This window comes from Penicillium chermesinum (assembly GCF_028974085.1).
Source record: "Penicillium chermesinum strain IBT 19713 chromosome Unknown utg000001l:1.0-1975020.0:1.0-1976611.0, whole genome shotgun sequence".
Taxonomy (NCBI): domain Eukaryota; kingdom Fungi; phylum Ascomycota; class Eurotiomycetes; order Eurotiales; family Aspergillaceae; genus Penicillium; species Penicillium chermesinum.
This window is the reverse complement of record NW_026695311.1, coordinates 622,753-643,580: the sequence shown is the minus strand read 5'-3', so window position 1 is coordinate 643,580 and position 20,828 is coordinate 622,753. Positions and strand designations below refer to the sequence as shown.

At 52.2% G+C, this 20,828-nt stretch overlaps 4 protein-coding genes across 4 annotated transcripts; 2 read left to right on the top strand and 2 right to left on the bottom strand.

The window, feature by feature from the left end:
- Positions 1-1,959: 1,959 nt before the first annotated feature.
- N7468_000248 (uncharacterized protein) lies at positions 1,960-4,844 on the bottom strand (the record flags this gene model as incomplete). The annotated part of the gene is made up of 10 exons (XM_058469545.1): positions 1,960-2,085; positions 2,136-2,670; positions 2,743-2,829; positions 2,905-3,047; positions 3,144-3,230; positions 3,344-3,424; positions 3,565-3,641; positions 3,693-4,106; positions 4,177-4,267; positions 4,317-4,844. 10 exons carry the CDS (start codon positions 4,842-4,844, stop codon positions 1,960-1,962), a joined length of 2,169 nt encoding a protein of 722 aa, XP_058335576.1.
- A 1,374-nt stretch (positions 4,845-6,218) lies between these two features.
- Positions 6,219-9,259, bottom strand: N7468_000247 (formin-mediated actin nucleation enhancer; the record flags this gene model as incomplete). The annotated part of the gene is made up of 3 exons (XM_058469544.1): positions 6,219-8,006; positions 8,036-9,112; positions 9,197-9,259. 3 exons carry the CDS (start codon positions 9,257-9,259, stop codon positions 6,219-6,221), a joined length of 2,928 nt encoding a protein of 975 aa, XP_058335575.1.
- Positions 9,260-10,783: 1,524 nt separating this feature from the next.
- On the top strand, positions 10,784-14,321 carry N7468_000246 (putative PAB1 binding protein (Pbp1); the record flags this gene model as incomplete). The annotated part of the gene is made up of 5 exons (XM_058469543.1): positions 10,784-10,941; positions 11,271-11,451; positions 11,514-13,770; positions 13,841-14,127; positions 14,199-14,321. The coding sequence occupies 5 exons, from the start codon at positions 10,784-10,786 to the stop codon at positions 14,319-14,321; spliced, it is 3,006 nt and encodes a 1,001-aa protein (XP_058335574.1).
- Positions 14,322-17,558: 3,237 nt separating this feature from the next.
- On the top strand, positions 17,559-20,298 carry N7468_000245 (COPI-interacting protein CEX1; the record flags this gene model as incomplete). The annotated part of the gene is made up of 7 exons (XM_058469542.1): positions 17,559-17,681; positions 17,761-17,898; positions 17,962-18,650; positions 18,704-18,998; positions 19,047-19,250; positions 19,300-19,472; positions 19,530-20,298. 7 exons carry the CDS (start codon positions 17,559-17,561, stop codon positions 20,296-20,298), a joined length of 2,391 nt encoding a protein of 796 aa, XP_058335573.1.
- Between the last annotated feature and the right edge of the window lie 530 nt (positions 20,299-20,828).

The window sequence follows — 20,828 nt, the reverse complement described above, 5'->3', positions numbered from 1 at the left end:
AAAAAAATGACTTTGCGTGGAGAGAAAAAGTTGCCACATCCGCTCTTTTGCACGGGCTTGAAGCTAAACATGCTGAATAGCTTCCGGGCAGACGGTTCGAAACCTCTCGAAGACATCCTAGTCCTCATCACGTTTCCATTACGAATAAGGAAACACAATTCCCGAAAGTTTGGACGAAGGAACGTGATGACGGTCCCAATTCAGGGATCTCGGCGAGAAAAAAGGCACTGACGGAGAGGACCTCTTTGAGTTAACACTGAAAAACTCAAACGTCCAAAATTTTGCACTTAAGAAAGCCACGCGTGAACATGACACTCTTTTTACTGCTTTTGGCCACCTTCGGATCTCTGGGGAGTATTCGGAAGGGTTGCAAAACGAGGCAAGACGAACACAACACAATTAGAACACAGACACAACACAGACACAACCCAGACAGGATCCGTTGGATGCCATCAACCCGAGGAACTCATTTGAACTCATTTACTTCCATCACAGTATATACGAGTGCAGAGGTTGGGGGAGCGTCCAGAGGAAAAGAGGCTGACTATGCCTGCCCACCCAAAAATCGCTGCTTGTGGGATACCTCGTTTACCGTCCGTCACTCTTGAATTCGCGTACTTGGAATAACGCAAAGCTAAACTCTGATACGCGGTTCTGGCTGAGTCTCAATGATGGAAGGCAAGAAATGCATTACACGTCGGATTAGTCGGCGTCGATCAGGAATCCGGTTTGAAAAATGGGGTAATCAGACTATCGCACTCATTACTTCCTAGCCATCTAGATTACGAGGCATGGGAACGGGATAAACGTCCGTCATCATCTTCTAATCACCACGTTTGGAAGTCTGTTCTTGTGAAGGAACATCCCTGGGCTAATATTCAATCAACTAAGCCAAAAGACTACCATATCCGCGCTTCGTGTGCGGATATACCCAGGCACGCCTTATATAGTACACTCTCTAGCTGGAATCCGTGACAGTTCTGTCAGCCCGTTATCGCGGCTGAGAAAATCATTAGCATTCTCACAGGGACATGTGAGGAAGCTCGCGGCGATGTGGAGATTGTGCTTACCAGGGTGAGAAAGTCAAAGAGGGTAAAGAAAGCAAAGAGGAATTCCTGGTTGGAACAAGATGTTGAAGATGGAACAAGATGTTAAAGGCCATTGGCTCTTGTGACGACCAGAGCAAAGAGAGCACTTCTTGCGGGCAGAAAGTGTCACACACGGTCAGGCTCAGACAGGGCCGGAGGGTGGAAGGAGCACATTTATTTCCCATTATTATCCGGGGATCCCCCGGAGACTAGCTCTTAGAAAAGAAGACATTCGTTTCGAATATCCACTCTAGTTCTGTCTTGCTTAGTACGGCCCCCAGTCCACCCAGGCTTTTGGGCTGCGTACGCTACATTATCGAAGATTAAGCTTCGCGAGCTAGCCCAAGATAATCACTTCCGCCAAACCTTCCTTCATATCCATAAGTAGCAATATGCTTAATTTTGCCGTATCTTGAATACATGTCAAGGCGGCGTGTAATTATTGAGGATATTCAAAGTACACGTGCTAACCGCGCCGCATGAAAATCCGCAGGTCGGCAGTCTTTTTTAGAAGATTGGTGTAGACACAACAAGTATGGTCTCCTCTGGAAATTAACATGGAACGCTATCGATGAAATGGCAAGAGAAGTATGGAATCGAATTGGAAAGTGCAGTCTTTTCTAGATCTTGTAGGTCTACTCTAGTCTGCCTCGCGATAGAAGGAACAGAGGATATAGCACAGCTCCATTGGTCGCCATGAATTTTGGCATCTAATATGAACGCAAATGGAAGGTAAAGGGTATATCGAGGCCCAGCCATCGATTCGGTAGAGCATACCAGCCAGCCACCCGAGCTCGTGCTCAGTGGACGGTTCGCCTGATCGCAGCCTGAGATTTCGGTGGCATAATGTGTTTTCTGATCAAAGCCCCGTTTACTCCGCACGCATCTTGCGGAAGAAGTCCATCACACCAGTGAAGACCACGAGCAGGATACCACCACCAGGTCCAAGACGCAGCACCTTCGGAATGAATCCCTTGTACAAAGCGCCGAAACCCTCCTCGCGCATCACGATTCCGAGGAAGGCCAGGCCCAGTTGTACTTGCGCACCTGGCCGGCAACCTTGGTGGTGTTCTGGATACGCGACTTGACGACGTCCATGGGAGTGTTGAGGATAGTACCGGCGATACCACCAACGGTACCAGCAATCAAGTCGTTACGGGTCTGCTCGCTCTTGTTGCCGGGGGTAGGGGTGGGCAGCTGGGCGCGAACCTGGAAGATACAACCGAAGTAACCAGCGTTCCAGAGGATGTGACGCCACAGGGTGGACTCCAGACCGTTGTACATGGCCAGAGGCCCCTCGGTCTGCACAATCTTCTTAACCACATCCAGCATACCATTGTACTTGCCGGCAGAGGCCTTGTCCTGGAGACGAATCTTGACCAGTTCGAAGGGGACGACCACGAACGCTTCAGTGGCACCGGCAGTCGCACCGGTCAGGACGGCAAGGCCCTGAGTTTGCTTTCGGGCACCGAACAAGTTGCGGTAGAAGCTTCCCCAGCTGTCGTTGGCGGAGAACTTGGTGGCACGCTTAGGAGCCTCCATCAAAATGGGGGCGGAGATACCGCGGTACAGGCGCGAGAAGCTGTCGCAGTGCGGGTTAGATTGAGACCGTGCTTATTTCCCCACTGCGGAAGGCGAATTGTTGGATACATACCCCTCATGCTTGACAATCTTGCTCAGGCAATCGAACATGCCAGTGTAGTGCTCTGCACCTGCGGTGGCGACGCCACTCTGAAGTTGACTGTGGATTCGGGTAAGCTAGGAGCTCTTCCGAGATTCTGTCTGCATTCGGAGATTCTTCCGATGGGGGCCTTACACTCGAGTCTTGACAACGTCCAATGGGTACCTATAAGCGCACAAATTGTCAATTAGAATTCCCTCATATCCCTTGATCGGTTCGTATTTCGTAGGTCGGTCTGCTTCGACAGGAACGCTGGGGGGGCCATACATCACCAAAATCTGCTCGTGCGGGGAAATGCATTAGTTGCGCGTGATCGCAAAGACAATGCCGTTGAAAGCTTGTTGATACGTCAAAAGAATGGCAGGAACACATACCTCAGACACGCCAGCCACCGCACCGGCGGCGAACTGGTAAACGAAGGGGAGGGGCTTCTCTTGCTTGTCGGACATGATGGCGGTGGTCTATGAGGGAGGTCAGAAATGGGCGAGAGCAAGGGCGCAGAGTATATGGAATTGGATTTTATGAAACAACGGCTTTGGGAAAGGCTCCTGAAGCGCAAAATTGCAAAACGTACCCTGAGATGAAGAAGATGAAGAGAGAAGAGAGGAAGCTGTTCCGAGCGGAGCAGGAGAATGGAGTTTCCGGTGTCGGTAATCTTCGGCGGTCACCCGAGTCACTAACATTCTTGCGCTCACCGGTTAATCCTCCACCCCGTGGGGGGGAATTGATCTTCCCCCCCATTTCCATTATTGTACAGCTTGAGCCTCACAGCATCCATCCCATAACTAAAGCTACCAGCCCGAGTCTGCTACTCTTCAATTGCGTCGCAATACTTTTCCCGGTCTCCTGCTGCTTGGCCACTGTTGTCTTTGCTGCGGTCGCAGTACAGCTAGCTCCACAAACAAACCCCGAAGGGCAACAACCTCCGCCCGCTTCATCCGCACAGCTAAACCAGCCTCCAGCACATGCCCCCGTTCCCTTAGCCCCGGTCGCAACAGGCTCGACAACAGTCACCCCATCAGACACAAATGTGGTCGAAGCGGTCTTCGGACACGATGCTGTGTCACAATCTCGTCCTGTCTGACAACACCCTCCCTGATAAACCGCAGAGCAAGCATAAAACCCTGTAGGACAGACATCGACCCGGCTGGTGGTCGCATGGGTTGCTGTGGTAAGACTTGTTGGTCGCGCAGGCGGCACGAGGCTATCCGTGGTTTCGGTCTTCGTGGTATGGGCGCTGGTAGTCGAGGAAGGCGTCTGCGGAGTAGTCGAATAAGTCACGGTTGATACTGTGACGGACGAGTGGACGGTTATGGTGACCACGGCAACATATGCGCCTAAAACCGGGAGTCGATTAGTCTCGCTATCCAGGGCCGTATGACATGGGGTTGATATATGTGTACTCACAGCCACCAGGAACACACTCGTAGCCAGGAATACAACATCCGCCGCCCAAGTCTTGCGGGCATGTCTCGTAGTTGGCCGGGCATAGTCCCACCTCCCCGGAGCAGGTCAGTCCTTTCTGACAACATCCCACGTCCCCGGACCCCGTCTTGGACGAGCTGGCAGGTATCTTGTATACTGCAGCAGCGATCGGGGCGTCCAATGGACAAGCAAGCGTATGTGTCGGTCGGACACTTGAAGTCACGGCGCCCGAGCACGCCGTCCACACTCTGCTCTTGGGGAAGTGAGGTTTTGGCAGGGAAGTGTCTCGGCAGGATCATGTCGTACTCGCCAGAGTCCTCTGAAGCCATGTTCGTATTATTATAAAAGAGCTCCTCGTTGGGCGCGCCCTCTACATCTCGCTTGGCTTGCCGGCCCACAGAGTCGTCGACAAAGGTCCAGTAATCCAGGAAGAATTTCTCGCCCTCGTCGTGGGACATCTTTTTCACACCCTGCACAGGAGTTTGAGCTAGTCGAGCTTCAATATCTGCATTTCGTCGTAGGATCTCATTCTCTTGATTGTGGACATTGCCACGATTCCGCTGATCTGGCGCTGACGGGTCAACATGCTGCTCGGCCGAGCATATTGACCCGGAGAGCAGACCAACAGCTAATGTCAATAAAAGCCGCATGTGAATTGCGAAGCGCAGCCCTCGAGTCGTCGAGGTGGCGGATCTTAGCTCTTATCGAGGTAGATAAAAGTATCAAGATCTAACACCACGTGAAGAGAATTGGAAGATTGCGTCAGGATTGTGATCCGGGCCAAAGCAGGATATTTGTGTCGCTGAGGATATCTTTTGTTGTAGAATTGGCTTGTAAATTCGGATTCGGCGGGTAGCTAAAGTGGCGGTGATGCCGGTGCGCAGCGCGACTTAAGGCAGTTGACCAGCCATCGCAATTAATCTTGTCGGTAGCCCTGAAACCACAATCTGGATGTGGAGTTAAGCAAATAAGTCCTGACCAGTTAGGTGTTTAGCTAGACATGTATTCGTCACCGCTCCATATACTAACTTATTGCTAGTCCATACTAGTTAACCTAGCTCTTGATTAGTTAGCGTGGACCACAAGGATAAATAACAACGCTAGTGTGAACTTGAATTCCGCACCTGCATCATTTCCTCTCCTCGATCTTATTTACCTTTGGAGCGGCTCGACTTTTTTCCACACGTTTATCTAGTTTGTTTCTTCAAAAAATCCTGGTAGTAATAGTATAGAACTTCAATCAAAATAATGGTCAATAAGGGACATTCAGAAGCATAGGTAGGATGATATATATCTATTCTTGACACACGGAGTATCACAAGGCTTCCTCTTTGGTTTCTTACTGTCTAGAAACCGTCCGTGAGGTGCTGAAGCAAGATATTGTAACAGTTTCGAGCCCGACCCCGGTACATTGTCAAAGTGAAGGAGTACAGCCATTGGCATCCTCGAGATTGTAGTTTAACTCAGTTCAGCTGTTCAACCCATGGTCCTGTCATGTTCTATGGTGAACAGCCGTAAAGAGACGCAGAGAACCATTTCATCATGGTGCATCTCAAGAGCATTGACGTCGATCTGGGGGGTTGAACCAGTTCCTTGAGCGTCCGCATGCGGCCTCAAATTGCGCTGGCTAGAGGCAAGACTGCCTGCCAGACGCGACTCGAAGAGAGGGCATAAGCGATGACCTCACGGTCTTGAGTCTAATAAAATGCAATAATGGCGATCAAACATCGGGAATTAGATAGACAATGTATCGTAGGATTCGATAGACAAGACAATGAATTGTGGGACTCCATGCTACGCGAAACAAGAACTGGGAAACAAGCCACAATACGTGACTGGGTATCGTCAAAAAGTGACAGGCAATGCAAATGAACATGATATAACAAAGCGCCGCAGATAGACCTGAAATGCGAAAGTGGGGGTCGTGAACGCAGCGTATGATGGGAAAGGGCAGGGAGGGGAAAAAAAGAAAAGAAAAGGAAGATATGACATAAAATCCACGAGGCATCAACCACCAACTTTGTCTAGACGGGTTCAGCCTCGTGAGTCTGCTCGACGGGCTCCTCAGGTTTGGCCTCCTCCGCTGACGTATCGTTTGCAGGCTCGCTTGCCTCTGCTGGGGTACCCCCTTCTTCACCCTCGGGTTTCTCAGCCGCGGCAGCAGCAGCGGCCTCCGCCTCTTGTCGTTCCATCTCGGCGTTGCGGGCCTGCTGGCGATCCCAGACCTCTTTCCGAATACGATCGTCCTTGGCGTTACGAAGTCGTTCGGCCTCTTCCACGCCGCCACTCTTCTTCAGCTTGCCCTCTTGGACAAACTTGCCAAGCTCCTTCTGGAAAAGTCCGATGCGCCGAGTCTCTAGCTCTTTCTTGCGGTTCTTCTCGGCACGCTCAATAGCTTCCAAGCGGCTTTCGTGATTAGGCTGTAGCGCACGGACTTCTCCCAATACTCCATCCTTAGCCTTCATCGGGTCGATGGTTGGATCGATGCCAAGAGACCGAGATGGGGCACGCAGTGAAGGGCCGCCATTGGCTTTCTCCATGGCCTGCTCCTTGGTTGCTTGCTCGACCAGGGCAAAGGTCTGAGCTGCCTTCTCGAGATCGTCCTGGAGATCAGCAGCAAGATCTTCTTGCATGGTAAGCTGGTCTCGTTCTTCGCAGACTAACTGCAGTTCCTTCTCCCAGATCTTGGTCCAGATGGGCTTCTCGCGGCCAAGGAAGTCTTGCATCTTCTTGATCTCCTTCATGACGTTGCTGATATCCTTGTTGACAGCCTCAAGTTGGCGTGGCAGAGGTCGAACACCGCGAGTCACGACGTCCTTGCGGAGATCTTCGACAAGATCTTGCAGATCATCGACGCGTGCAACAAGACGCTCTGATTCTCCGGCAAGCTCTTTCTTGCCCGTGTTGACACGGGCGCGGCCCGCATCTCCTTCATATGTTGGAATAGCAACGACTTCGGCAGCGGATTTGACTTGGCTTGCTTTGGTACGCACCGCATTCATTGAGCTGGCAATATCCGCTGTAAAGTTGGAGTATGTCTGCCGCAGGACAGCGAGGTCGCGACGCAAATTCTGCAATTCGGCGACTTGAGTGCGGCTTCCGGCCATTGGCGCTAGCTGAGAACCGCTGGGGCTTGCTTCCACTCCGCTGGGTGGGGGAGGAGCAGCGGCCAGGCGTGCCAGTTCTTTGGCAGCCTCAAGTTGGCGATCAGAGACTCGCTGAATAGCAGAGCCTTGGCCTACCAATGTCTCTTTCATGCCTTCGACCAACGCTCGCACGCCTGTGAAGCTTTCATCAAAATGTCTTTTAACCTCATCCAGGGAATCGACATTGAGCACGAGGACACAACGGTCCCTAACATCATTGAGATCCTCTAGCTCGTGGCGAATTCCAGAGATCGGATCTTGGATGTAGATTTCAGGGAGATCAGCACCATTGTTGTGTGTATTCCATGCGAACTTCTCGATGAAAGCCAGCTGAAGACGCCCCATAGTCAACTCCGTGATTCCCTCCGGCAGAACATATTTCTTGATCTTTGTTCTATACTGAAGGAACAATGTCAGCTCCTTCCCAGGAGAAGGCTGGTCTCCGACATAACTAGGGACTGTTGGTGGAGTAGCAATCTCCGATGCATTGAAGGCAGATGTCTTGGGAGTTTCTGGGCGAGTAGAAGGTGCTGGGCGGGCAACCTTCTCGGGAGCAAAAGCATCACCCAGGGATGGACCAGAAGGAGGCTGGGGGAAATCTGGGGTGGTCTTGTCCGCTTCTGCGGGGAGGGAAAGATCTTTCTCTGCTGTTGGAGGCTGCTCCTCCTTCGCCCGAGGGGTTCTTTCTTCGCTACCCCCGGTGGGGGTACAGGAGACCGCTCACTATGCTCCTCTGCTACTGGCTGGGGGATGTTTGCCTGAGCCTGAGCCTGGGCACTCTTGACCGTCTCCTGTAGACGGTTGGATGAGCGTTGTCGGGAGTGAGAGTAGGAGCCTCGAAGCCGGACCGCATTAAGGGATTCTCGTACATCCTTTCCGCGATTGGGCATGGGTGCATTTTGCGAGGGCAGGACGGAAACGCCGTTTGTCGAAGTACCGAGGTGCTTTTGAATCTGATACTGCGAGAACCGACGAGATGCCCTACGTTCTAGCTCTCCGCTTCTTTGCAACGCGCCGATCGCATCGTCCTGTCTGGGGGCCGGAGGAGGAGCAGGGAAATCGGGAGGGGCGGACGGTGGGCCTGGCTGGGCTATCGGCTGAGACTGAACCAGTTCAGGTGACTGGCTGAGCAGGTTATGCGCCTCTCGGCGGGACATATCGCGATCGGTGTAACTTGGCCCAGGCATCTCAGCCATTGTCGGAGGTGAGATTCGATGTCCGGCAGGAGTTTCTTCTAACGATCCACTGCTACCAAAACGACGGGCCGATCGCCTTGGAGACGTTACGGTACCCGGCGCCATGGTAGAAGCGGCTGCTTCATCGTAAAGTTGTCCCATGTTTGACTGACTACTGGAGATACTTCCAGCACTCGCTTGGCGACCGGGCAGGCCTCGCGCCGCCTCCTCCTTCTGTTGCTTTGACCGTAGGCGGGCCTGCTTCTTCTTGAGGCCGTGGAGCAGATTGATGATGATGTCGCGAATTTGTGGCAGAAATTTGTCCAGACTTTGTGCGGAGGCATCTTGACTTAATGTATCCTCCAAGATCGTGCGCAATATATCCGGGACCGGCCCCAAATCCGAAGTTTCCACGCCGATGGCATTGAAGGCTCGACATGCCAGGTTGAATTCATATCCCAGACGCACATAAACATCAGAGACGTCAGTTTCGGAGGCTTGTTTACGAGACCACTGGGTCAAAGTCTCGAGCAGTTGTTTGGTCGCTACCAAGAGATGGGTCACGCTCTTTTCGATCTGAGAAATTTGTTTGTCGGGCTGTCGCAGTGCCAGAGAAGCCGTTAGCAAGGGATCTCCAGCGTTGGGTGACGTTGGCCCAATAGACCGAGGGAGTCAACTTACCACAGTTTTGGATGACTGGGCACGACCAGACGCAGAGGAGCTGCGGCCTGAAGTGGAAGCCATGGCGCGTTGCCCGTTGCAAAAGACCGCAAGATGAAAGAAAGATAAGGATTGGGGGGAAGGCGTCAGAAACGCCAAGAGCCCAGCCTCTCAGGTTTACCACCTCTGAACAGGGCGGCGTGTGGATCTCTGCATGGAACGTATGGAAGGACCCGCTTTTCTAATGTTGTTCGACCCTTTCTGCCGTTTTAGGCGGCCAGGGCAGTGTATTGTGGTATTGTGACGGTAATCAACACACGATCTTTGGACTGCAGCGATCTATACAGATCTATTGGATCTGTACCACTTGCGCTTCGGCAGTTCCCGCGCTTATCCACCTAGACACGGTGAGGAATCACATACGCATCCGTGGATATGGAGGAATGCTTCTCGGTCGGCTAGATCTTCTTCTTATTGTTCCATGTCCTCTGGAAATGGTCACTTGTTGGACGCCTCGGCTAGGCGCCCCTCGGGCAAAGAATACTGGTCGGGACGGTGTTGGACAGCCCTAAGTCAGACCATACAAGCACTATGAAATGATCTGGTGGGTCAATTTAGCAGACCGGATAACACTTTGAAGATCGCACAAATAACCCGCTCGGGTAGATACTCTAGGCTTTCGTCGTGGCGCCTGATTGGCCTTGTTGGAGTAGACCTGTTCCGGTGGGGATTCTTACTGTTCTATTTCTTTTGCGCCTTCGAGAGGTGCATGAGGTGTGTCCAACAGATCTCATCCCTATTCTATGGGCAATAAGGAATCAACATACGTCCTTTAAGGCCTGTATTTGTGCGGACCGGGTAATTTACCCGCAGCCGCATAGGCCCAACGTACTGTAGTTGGTGTATATACACATTGGGTGCACTATGGGGACTTACTGGAAATGGAAATACGAAAGCCGGGATAAAGTAAATAATAATTCGACGACACCTGCGATAAGAGTTTGCTCCTTCCTTAGCGAGAATGGTAAACTCAATACTACTGGCCGTAGAGTATCCCTTCGGGAAATATACATGCACACCCAGCTATCCTCTATGGTACTTACTCAGACCAGGACATAGTCCCCAATTCTGTCCCCAAATTCATCCGGCTCCATGACTGAGTGAACAGTATTTAGATGAAGTCCCTAGTCCTTGGTACCATCAGAATATACCCCGCAAAGAGCAGGATAGAGCCGGAGCAAGATAAAGTCGAGGCCAAACCCACTTGCACCCACACCCGCTGTCAATCAGGGTCGCACCGAATTACCGTACATTACCACTTCCTCCTTTCCACCTGACTTCCACTCCCAACCCAAACAAATCCCCAGTCTCGGAACATCCATTCGATTTCCTTATCACACCTCCTTTCCTTTTTCCATTGAGACATTTTTCTAACCCCTCGTTTTTGAGTGTGGTAGAGTTTATTCTTCTTCATCCTTTTGCCCCCCTCCTTCCCACTAGCCCTGTTTGTGCAGGCGGTGTACAGGCCCGTGCCTCATCTTCGCGGTCTTTCCGCCTGTGAAGTTCCACGACCGCAATCCTGCCTTGACTTGACACCCGAGTCAATCAATGGCTTCTACGATCAACTCCGCGCCCGCGGCCAATAATGCCTCGGGCAATGCGGTTCCCTCTAACCAAACCTCCGGCCGTCCTTCACTAAGACCCAGTGCCAGCACCAAGGGGGACGGTCGCCGCCAGTCAGCTAGCCCTGGAGAAGGTGGTCAACGGTATGTGCTTTCGAATGAGATGAGCTTTCCCCCTGATACCCCTGTCTGCGATTTCCTCTTCCATACGTTTGTCCATCCCCGGTCCGATCCCAGAGCAATCCTCCAAAGAGCTACCCGCAATGATCTCATCCCACCAACCCCATGCCCCGATAACACCTGTTGCACGTGCCCTCTCGTTCGCGAGATGGGTTGTGGGCTGAGCATTGTGCGCCTTCGCAAGCCAATTGTATTGCGGATATTGGAGGATGGCTTTCTTGATTACTCGTCATAATGTTTGAACCGTCAAGATTTGGTTGCACTTACTGACTGAGGCATGTTCTACCGCATAGGCGCACAAATTCCCACAAAGCCTGGTCCCAAGGAACCAACCCCATCACCCAACGCTCTTCACACTCGAATGGAAATTCCGCTCAGCGCCAGTCGGGATCTCCTCGTCCCTCGCAGAAAGAGTCGAACACCCCGGAGAATCATGCGCATGATCGTCTTGTCTTCCTCTTTGCCAGCTTCATTGTAAGACAGCTATGTTTAATCTATTCAAATCAACGGACCATCGCTGATAAAGCTATCCCAAGGGCTTAACCACTACGGTGACAACTTGCGCGGGTGACAAGTTTATTGGCATCTTTTCTGCTGCCAACCTGGAAGCTAACGACTCATCTGTCACCCTGAAGATGGTGCAGAATGCTAGCCAGGAGAGTGAGCCCAAGGCGAATGGAGTCAGCGAAATCAGAAGCCCCTATCTTGGGTCCGGCCTCGAGCATGTGATGACATTCAACATGAAGGACGTTGCGAATATCTCAGTGCCGAATGTTGTCCCAGCTGAGGTGTCTGCGAAAGAATCGAATGGTGCAGCCTCTGGATTCAGGACAGATACCGACATCTCGGGAAATCTTGCAATTCGCGAACGTACGTTGCAGCGATGGGAACCTGCCGAGACTGATGTCGACATGTCTCTGGAAAGCACCGCTGGTGATTCGACAGGCTGGGATCAATTCGAGGCAAATGACCGACTGTTTGGCCTCAAGACTAACTATGATGAGAACATATACACTACCACCATTGATCGTTCCGACCCCTCATTCCGCCAGAAGCAAGCCGATGCTGCCCGTATTGCTCGAGAGATTGAGAGCAGTGCTGTGGACAACGCTCACATGCGCGAAGAACGGGGATTGGTAGCTCCAGTCACTGGGGATGATGACGAGGAAGCTAAATACAGTGGTGTCCAGAGAGAGACCAAGGCCTCCCCAGCCCTTGCGTCTGGACAGCCTAATAAATATACCCCACCAGCTCGTCGCCAGCCCGGTGTGCCGCCAATCGCACCTGCTAAACAGCCCTCTCCCGCGCCCACTTCTACTCCAGCCGTCACCAAAGAAGCTGCCCCAGCCGAAAAGCAGCAGGCCTCCGTGCCATCTGTAAAAACTGGCACAGAAATCGATCCCAAGTCCGTACCAGGTAGTACGGCTCCTACTGCCGTGCCCAAGCGAGCTGCTCCTGAGAATGCTACTGCAAATGTTGAAACCGAAGTCCTCGATCACTTCCGACAATTTGCCAATAATGAAAAGTTGAAGATGCAGGAGCGTCGCCGCAACCAAGCGTCTTACGACCGCACCGTCAAGTTGAACGAGCTCATGAAGTTTTCAAAGAACTTCAAATTGTCGACTCCTGTGCCCAAGGACTTGGTCCCAATCTTGGCCAAGGACCCTCATAAGCAGGAAGCCATCATCTCCCGTACTCAGGAGACCAAGTCACTTAGCAAGTCAGGTGATTCTACGAATGAGCAAAAGACTCCTGCTCGTAGCACCCCGGCGCCTATGAATACTGTTCCTCCAGCGGCCCCAGCTGGGCAACAGAACTTCCCTCGAGGCCGACCTGGCTATCCCCCCACCGGGCCCTTGGGAGGCCCCAACGGCCGTTTCCCCCAACAACCCGTCCAGCCGCGTGTTCAGAACACTGGTATGCTAGGCCACCGACTCGCAGATAACCTTCAGCAACGAAAGACGGGAGCCGTGGGTCCTGTCCCAGCTCCGTTGCCCGTCCAAGACGCCCGCTTACCCCCCACCGGGCCTGCTAGTGAGCAATCTCGCATTACAAGCCCCGCAAAATCCCAGGCTAGCGCTTCATCTGCCACACCCAAGTTCAATGTGCGAGCTATGGAGTTTAAGCCAAACCCCGCTGCTAGCACCTTCACACCGGGTGGTTCCTCTGCTGCTGGTACTGCTGTCCCTGCTGGCCCCGCCGCCAGCCCACGGCCTTTCTCGCGGAATCGATCCATCTCTCGCGCTCTCACCCCGACCTCATTCTTTGGCGCCCGTAAGCCTCAACCCGCTTCTGAACGCCCGTCTATCAACGACCAATTCAATCCCATCAAACGTATGAAGAAGGAGATCACCGACGAGAAGCTTTTCGCCAGCAATGGAGGCATCCCGCCGCCGTACAAGACCGCGCCCACCTGGGATGCTGGAGAGGGCAATGAGGAGAAGACATATGACCAGATGTTCAAGCAACCCACTGGTCTCCCATCTGTCTCTCCACAGGGACGCTCTGCTTCAAACAACCCTCACATGCCACAGCAACACCAGCTTCATGGGTTTCAATTCCCCCAGGGTAATCCTGGCATGCCGCCCTCATCTGGGCCACCTACCGGACCTCATATTCATCACCCTCACGCGCCTCATGTTGATGACAATCACCGGATGCAGCTCTCTCAGTCGAACTCCGGTGTCTTCCCGTCTCCTCGCATGCAGCCGAGTCACATGGGATATCCGTCTCCAATGCCCGGCCATGCCCAACTTCCGTTCCAGCAGGGCATGCCTCAAGTCTACGGTGGCGGTCCCCAGCCCCCCTCATATGAGACCTTACCAAGGGGCCCATGGCCCTCAATTCATGAATCACCAGCCAGGCATGGGTGCGCCTATGATGATGCCAAACACATCTAATGGCCCTTACATGGGTGTTCCCCAGGCCATGACTCCCTACACTCCTCAGATGCAAATGTACTCTCCTTCTCCTGGTCACGCCTACCCGCATGCGCCTCCACCACAACCTCAGAGTGGTTATCCCAGCCCTAGCCGTGGAGCGCCTATGATGATGCACCAGAACTCGCAATCGGGCCAGCCGCCTCAGATGATGTTCATGGCTCCTGGACAGGGCGGGTATCAGCAGCCCGCCCATCTACCCCCCGCCGCGGTGGCTACCCCCAGCAGCAACCTCATTTTTCGTCAAGCCCACATCAAACCCACCATTTCCCTCACAACCAGCATCGCAACAACGGTAGCAATTTCAACCAAATGCCTCAGGTACCTCCTCCCGCGTCTTCAAACGCGCCGGCAACCCCTGGGTCTGGTTCGCATTCGGCTGAGGCAACCGAGGAAGCAAAATGAGCCACATCGCCCTTTGTGGCAGCTCAGATCGGCAAAGTCTTTCCTTAGATGCCTGCCATTCTACATCACCGGAGAAATTCATATTCACCCACAATGTTGGCGACCCCGTCATGATTCCTGCTTTCCCACTCTTGTGTCTGCCCGGTCAAGGCACCGTACGATAAGAACTGCTGGAGCTCGGAAAGTGAGTTTTGGCTGTTGGTCCTTTTTCCCGCTTCCACACTAATGTCATTGCAGGCTTATTAGGTGGATCTATTTTATCATGCCTCCTTATCCCACAAGGGTGACCGCCGCTGGTGAACCACTCTGTATCCCAAGATGCAGCCACTGCTGTCCTTCCACCCACCTACTCCGCAGTCATAAAATCGACTACTATCTCGTTTTTGCCTGACACCGCTGGGCTCTGGTCTGCCTTCTTCCGTCTTTGCTTTACCTTTTTTTTTCTTTACTATCTCTTTTCGGTGTCAATATTGAGTGGGGAGTGGTCGACTGGAATTCGTTAGCAGGTCTTTCCACAGAAGTGCCAAGGGATCGACCGGGGACGGGAAAACTTGGAGCAAGGAGTGAGCGCGTTCGACGAAGTGGGAGAGATCTGACACGACGGCAATAGTCTACGGTGATTGCTAGCCTCTAGGTGATGCCAATGAAACGAATCGTATCATGTGCCTGTAATTTTCTACCGTAAACCCTCCATTCCGTATTCCACATGGCCTTGAACTAGACCTCTCTCTTTCGCGCCAATCACCGAACACAGGATAGACATAACAGCCCTCTATACTCATGTAATCCTCTTTCTGCATGCACCCCAATTACAGAACCATACCCCAGTCCTCCAAAAAAAAAAAAAGAACAAAAAAATCCACACCCTATAGAAGGAGTCAGCACTAGCTTTTCCCAAATAACCAAAACGAAAATAGCAAGGTGGATCTCCTCAGGTCTTTTCAGTTTTTCAGATTCATCATTCACCCCAATCGCAACCACAACCGCGGTACAACCACACTCGCACAGCCCCCACCCCTTCCTCAGGACAAACTACTAGGAAGCCCCTCCAAACATGCACCAAGCTGCCCAAATCCAACGCAATGAAAGCCCTGGCAAAGGCTCAGCCCGCGCCCTCTCTCGGCCACCGCACTTTAGTTCCGTAGGCCCTCATAGAACAAAGCAGGCGCTGGAACCCCATAGGTGGCCGCGTACAGAGTACATCAATGTCCACAGCCTGACAACCCACCGCGCCCGCAGGCTGCGGTTAAAGACAGCAGTTGAGTCCGGGTTATGTCAATCATGGCTGTGTTTGCGTGGAGGGAGGGGCAGAGTTGGAGTCGGGGTTGCGCGGTGCTGTGTTCCTTCGGTGTGGTTTGCTTGGGCGCGTGTCTGCCCTTTTACCTTTGCTCATCTTTGGAGGGACGCGTGAGAACTGGGGACAAAACGTACTTTTTAACTTGAAGTGGTTTGGTGGTGGAGGGGAGAGAGGATTTGGAGCTTTGGGGGTTGATTTTAGAGATTGGGACGCGTCCTGGACTTGTTGGGAGTAGTCGTGGGATGAGAGCGCGAAGGTGTAACTGGGAACTGGAAAGTGACAGTCGAGATGGAAAATATAGTGGGGCGTAGGTTCACGGGCCACGCGCGTCGGGAGCTTGCCGGTATATCTTGCGGCTTCTCCCGCTGAATAGTAATTTTGAAGTCGATGAACGTAAAAGGAACAATCCTTGTGGTTTCAATATTAGGCTTATAGAGTGCACATTCAATTGTGTAACTAGTTCGTTCACTAAGTCGTAGTTCCCTTTTTGTTTGGTTGTACTATCGCCTTTTGTTGGAACGCCAGCCCGGGGCCTCCGTTTCCTAACACTCATCATAGCATACAGTCTCGCTTAGTTTACACATTAGGATACATTATATCCTGAACTTGAATCTGACGAAATTTCCGGTAAAGAAATTTGAGGAGCACCGTCCATAGAAAATGTATCCCGCAGCGGAAGAAAAAATTCTCGAACGAAAAGAATCCTTTAACACTCTCTGTGAGTAGAAAAGCGAAGAAGCCAATGACGGACGCCTCGGTGAAGTCTCTCCACGAGGAGGAGCGACCCGGGGATATAAAAGCTTGATTTGGAGGATCAGGAGTGCCTATCCCTGAGTCTTCGGGCTGGGTGTCTGTAGTAGACATGATAGATTGCTTGATACACTTGAGACGAGGGGACACATAAGTTGGGTATTTTGTAGAGAGATATCTTAGAGAGAAAAACCTGTATCGTACCTCTTCACAAACAGTGGCTCAAATGTATTCCAGATAGGAGGGCTTTAGCAGGATAGGTGTGATCTCGGTTGTGAATGAAAATTAGACAGTAAGCTTTTCAGGTCTGCCCGCGGGCCCGGGCACTGCGCTCTAGGGTCTGAATTATGTGTAGGAGTGGGCAAGGTCAAATGCTCGGGGGCCCACTCGCGACCATATGCGCGAGCTAAATCACGTTTGTCGCTAGGCACGGTCCGTTGGATCATTGATGTCTCAACCTGCCTTGTCACTGCAGGCCAGCCCGGGGCGAGGCCGGGGGCACTTATAGGATCCTCCATACTCCGTACAAACTCCAAGCTCTTGAATCTGAACCTTCAAGTTGGCAGTTGGAAGTACTCACATTGGCACGAATGACATAGAATGATATACCCAGCTGTCCCGGCGACTATCAGAAAGAAATGGTGGGCTCACACATAGTCCTAGCCTACTAGAGTAAAAAGCAAGGAACTGGCCCAGACTAACCATGGAGTGCTTTAGACTATTCAAAGATCATCATGGCTGAGATCTTGCCAAAACTAGTCCCTGTCAAGAAAACAAAGCAACGGGCTAAGAAAATGATGGATCTGTTAAGAAAGATAGTGAGACTATTGAACTCGAGTCAATCGTTGGACAACTGGAAGGGGCAGGAGGAAAGCAAAATGATCAAAATAGAGCGGGGGCATAGACTCGGACATTCTCTGGTGGCTCATCGCAAATCCCATGCTTCTCCAACTCTCGTGGTTCCCCGTATACGCAAATCCCCCTGTTTTTGCGGGTCCACTTTTTAGGCCGATAAGGCGGGGCGGAATCGCCAACTTGGAATCTCCAGGGTTGGTCAACTTCTAACAAAGTCCCTGCTTGTTTCCGATCAGAGTCCTTCGATTCCTGAAAAAGTCGCTCCGGGCTACTGGCAGCTCCTTCTCTCCCTCCCCGGGGCGCTCGAACCATCCAGGCCGCAACTCGCCACGTCGATGGAATTCCTGAAATCCGCTGTCGCGTCCGCGATCGCGAAGGGCAGCTCGCTCCCTTTCTCGCTGGGCGATCGAGTGGACATCGGGGATTCAATATGGACACTGCATAATGGCACGAAAAGAGTGGGTGACTTCCCCTGGTCCAGAAATCCGGCCACGGCTGGCTTGTGGCCAGCTTGCTGATGGGGGCTCGAAAACATAGGACGATAGCTCTGCTTGCAGCGTCTTCACCTTTGACATCGCAGCCAACAAATCGCGGCTACCATTAGCGAAGAATGCGGTTCGCAAATCAAGGACGCTGAGACATCCGGGTGTAATAAAGGTTCTGGACACAATTGAGGTATGGGGAGACGCGTGGCTCGATGGTTGGCATACACCTGTGCTGAGACTGATTGCTCGATAGACGGAAACGAATCTGTACATCGTCACCGAGAGGGTTGCGCCCCTGGCCTGGCAGACTAAGCGTCGCAGTCTGAGCGAGGAAACCGCGAAATGGGGCTTGTACACTATCTCTTCGACGTTAAAGTTCGTCAATGAGGACGCTTCCTCCGTGCATGGTGCCGTGCGCGCATCTTCGATATACACGAGCGAAAGCGGCGAGTGGAAATTGGGGGGTTTTGATATTTTGAGCTCTATGAAGGAGGACGACGCAATTATCTATGTCAGTCTTTTGGTTCCCAAGACCCTGGAGTTGGACGAGAATACTGATATTCGACAGACTTACGGGAGCTTAGTCCCTGACGGCGGTCGTTATACCCCTCCGGAAGTCGCCAAGGGAGGCTGGGATGTCATTAAGCGCCATCCTTTGGCGGCAGTCGATGCCTATGGACTGGGGGTCCTGATCTACGAAGTCTTTAACGGGAACTTCTCCGGCGGGGACCAAGTCGGCAAAACTACCAATATTCCACCAAGCATGCACCAGAGCTACAAGCGTCTGTGCACTGCGAACCCTAAGCTTCGCTTGAGCCCGGGGCATTTCTTGGAGCAGGGAAAGAAGCATGGTGGATTCTTCCAGACCCCGTTGATCCGAATGTCCGAGGATGTCGAAAGCTTGGGCTTGAAGAGTGATGCTGAGAGAGAACAATTCATAAAGTATGTATGTTGACTCCCCTCACCAGATCACTGGAATTAATGTATTTGTACAGCGAGCTGGATGAATTGGCGGATGACTTCCCAGAAGACTTCTTCAAGATGAAGGTCCTTCCTGAGTTGCTGAAATCCGTCGAGTTTGGAGGTGGAGGTCCTAAAGTGCTTGGAGCAACCTTGAAAATTGGATCCAAGCTCTCGGCTGATGAATTCAACGCGAAACTAACACCGGTCATTGTACGATTGTTTAGCAACCCCGATCGTGCTTTGCGTGTGTGCCTATTGGATAATCTGCCGTCGATGATTGACAATCTTCCCCAGAAGGTTGTGAACGACAAGATCTTCCCTCCAATGGTTAGTCAGTACGATACAAGATATCTGGCCGCCGCTAACATTTACTAGACTTCGGGATTTACTGATGTTGCGCCCGTTGTGCGAGAGCAGACAGTCAAGGCTGTCTTGACTGTCATCAATAAGTTGAGTGATCGCGTCATCAATGGAGAGCTGCTCAAGTTCTTAGCTCGTACTGCGAATGACGAACAGCCTGGAATTCGTACGAATACCACTATCTGTCTCGGAAAAATTGCCAAGAACATCGGTCAAAGTGTAAGTAAAACTGGATAGCCTTCCAAGACTGGAGCTAATGGATAGCCAGACCCGTTCAAAGGTCCTCATAGCTGCGTTCACAAGGGCAATCCGGGATCCCTTCGTCCATGCCAGAAATGCTGGCCTTCTTGCACTGGGCGCGACGGTCGAGTTCTTCACCGACGATGATTGTGCCAGCAAAGTCCTGCCAGCAATATGTCCGGCTTTGCTAGATAAGGAAAAGTAAAACCACCCCCCCTCCTTGCACGTCCAAATATCATACTGATATCCCACTTCCAGGCTTGTCCGAGACCAGGCGAATAAGACCCTTGATTTGTATCTCCAGCGAGTCCGTAAAACGGCGAGCACCATGGCAGACACCGTTCTCCCACCCCCGTCGACCGCACCCCAGCCTCAAAAGTCAGATGTTCAAATCGGCACATCAAACGACAAATCCTGGGCTGGATGGGCCATTTCCTCCTTTACCAACAAGATTGCTGCAGCGGATGGCGACATTGCGCCCACTGCCACCGCCACCAAACCTTCCGAGCCGGAAATCCCTCGTCCTACTTCTCTACCACGCCCAGAAAAGTCATCACCATCTGCTCAGCTAGGCCTGCCCAGGCAGCAGCCCCTTCGACCAGTGGCTCAGCCGCTGGGCCGTTCCTTGTCCGACCGTCCCGCGACAGCGGTCCCAGAGCCCGTTGAAGATGACGGCGAAGACGTCTTCGACGCATGGGGCGCCATGGATGACGACGAAGGAGAAGTCGACCCATTCACCGCCGCAGTAGCCACCCCCAAGTCAGAATCTCCCGCTCCTTCCGCATCAAGGTCGCCTGCGGTGCCGTACGATGACGGCGGCGAACCCGACTTTGCTGGCTGGCTGGCTGCTAAGAGCCAAGCCAAGACTAAGAACCCGCTTCCGAAGGGCTTGCACAAGGCTTCTTCGACGAACACCGTCCCTACCAGAGCTGCTCCTAAACCTCGAGCTGTGGCTCCTGCGAAGAAGATCGATATCAAACCCAAAGATGAGGTCCAGGATGATGATTGGGGTGATGCTTGGGATTAGGTGTTATTTTCTTGATATCCTCCCCTCTTTACTTTAATGCTACCATCAAAGGCTCTGTATATATGCATTGCGTGGATAATGATATCTAGGTAGTGGTGAATGATCAACTAGGTTCTTCAGAAGTGAGACACACCTTAGAGACTTTGACAGAATGTATCGAAGTCTACAGGGCCTCAAGGAATCGAAAATGACAGTACGGATGCATATGCCCATTTAGCAGCACTACCGCAAGGCGTTGATGGCCCACCAGGGTAACCATGTTCCATCCTATATTTGAGCCGATTTGGCCCGTGCCATGAGTGATTTATCAATCTGAAAAGCTTCAAATCATATCAGAAACAGATTTGCGGGGAATTTGTCGACTTATCAGTATCACCGTCTTATCGATAAGGGTTCGGCGGGACCCGATAAACGATAAAGTGCCCGCGGTTCCGTCAAAGCAGCTCCGCTTTCCTTGCTCTGCATCCCTCATCTGTCCGGGCTTGAGCAGCTGCACTCGATATCAGATCAAGCACGTACAGAGATACCGG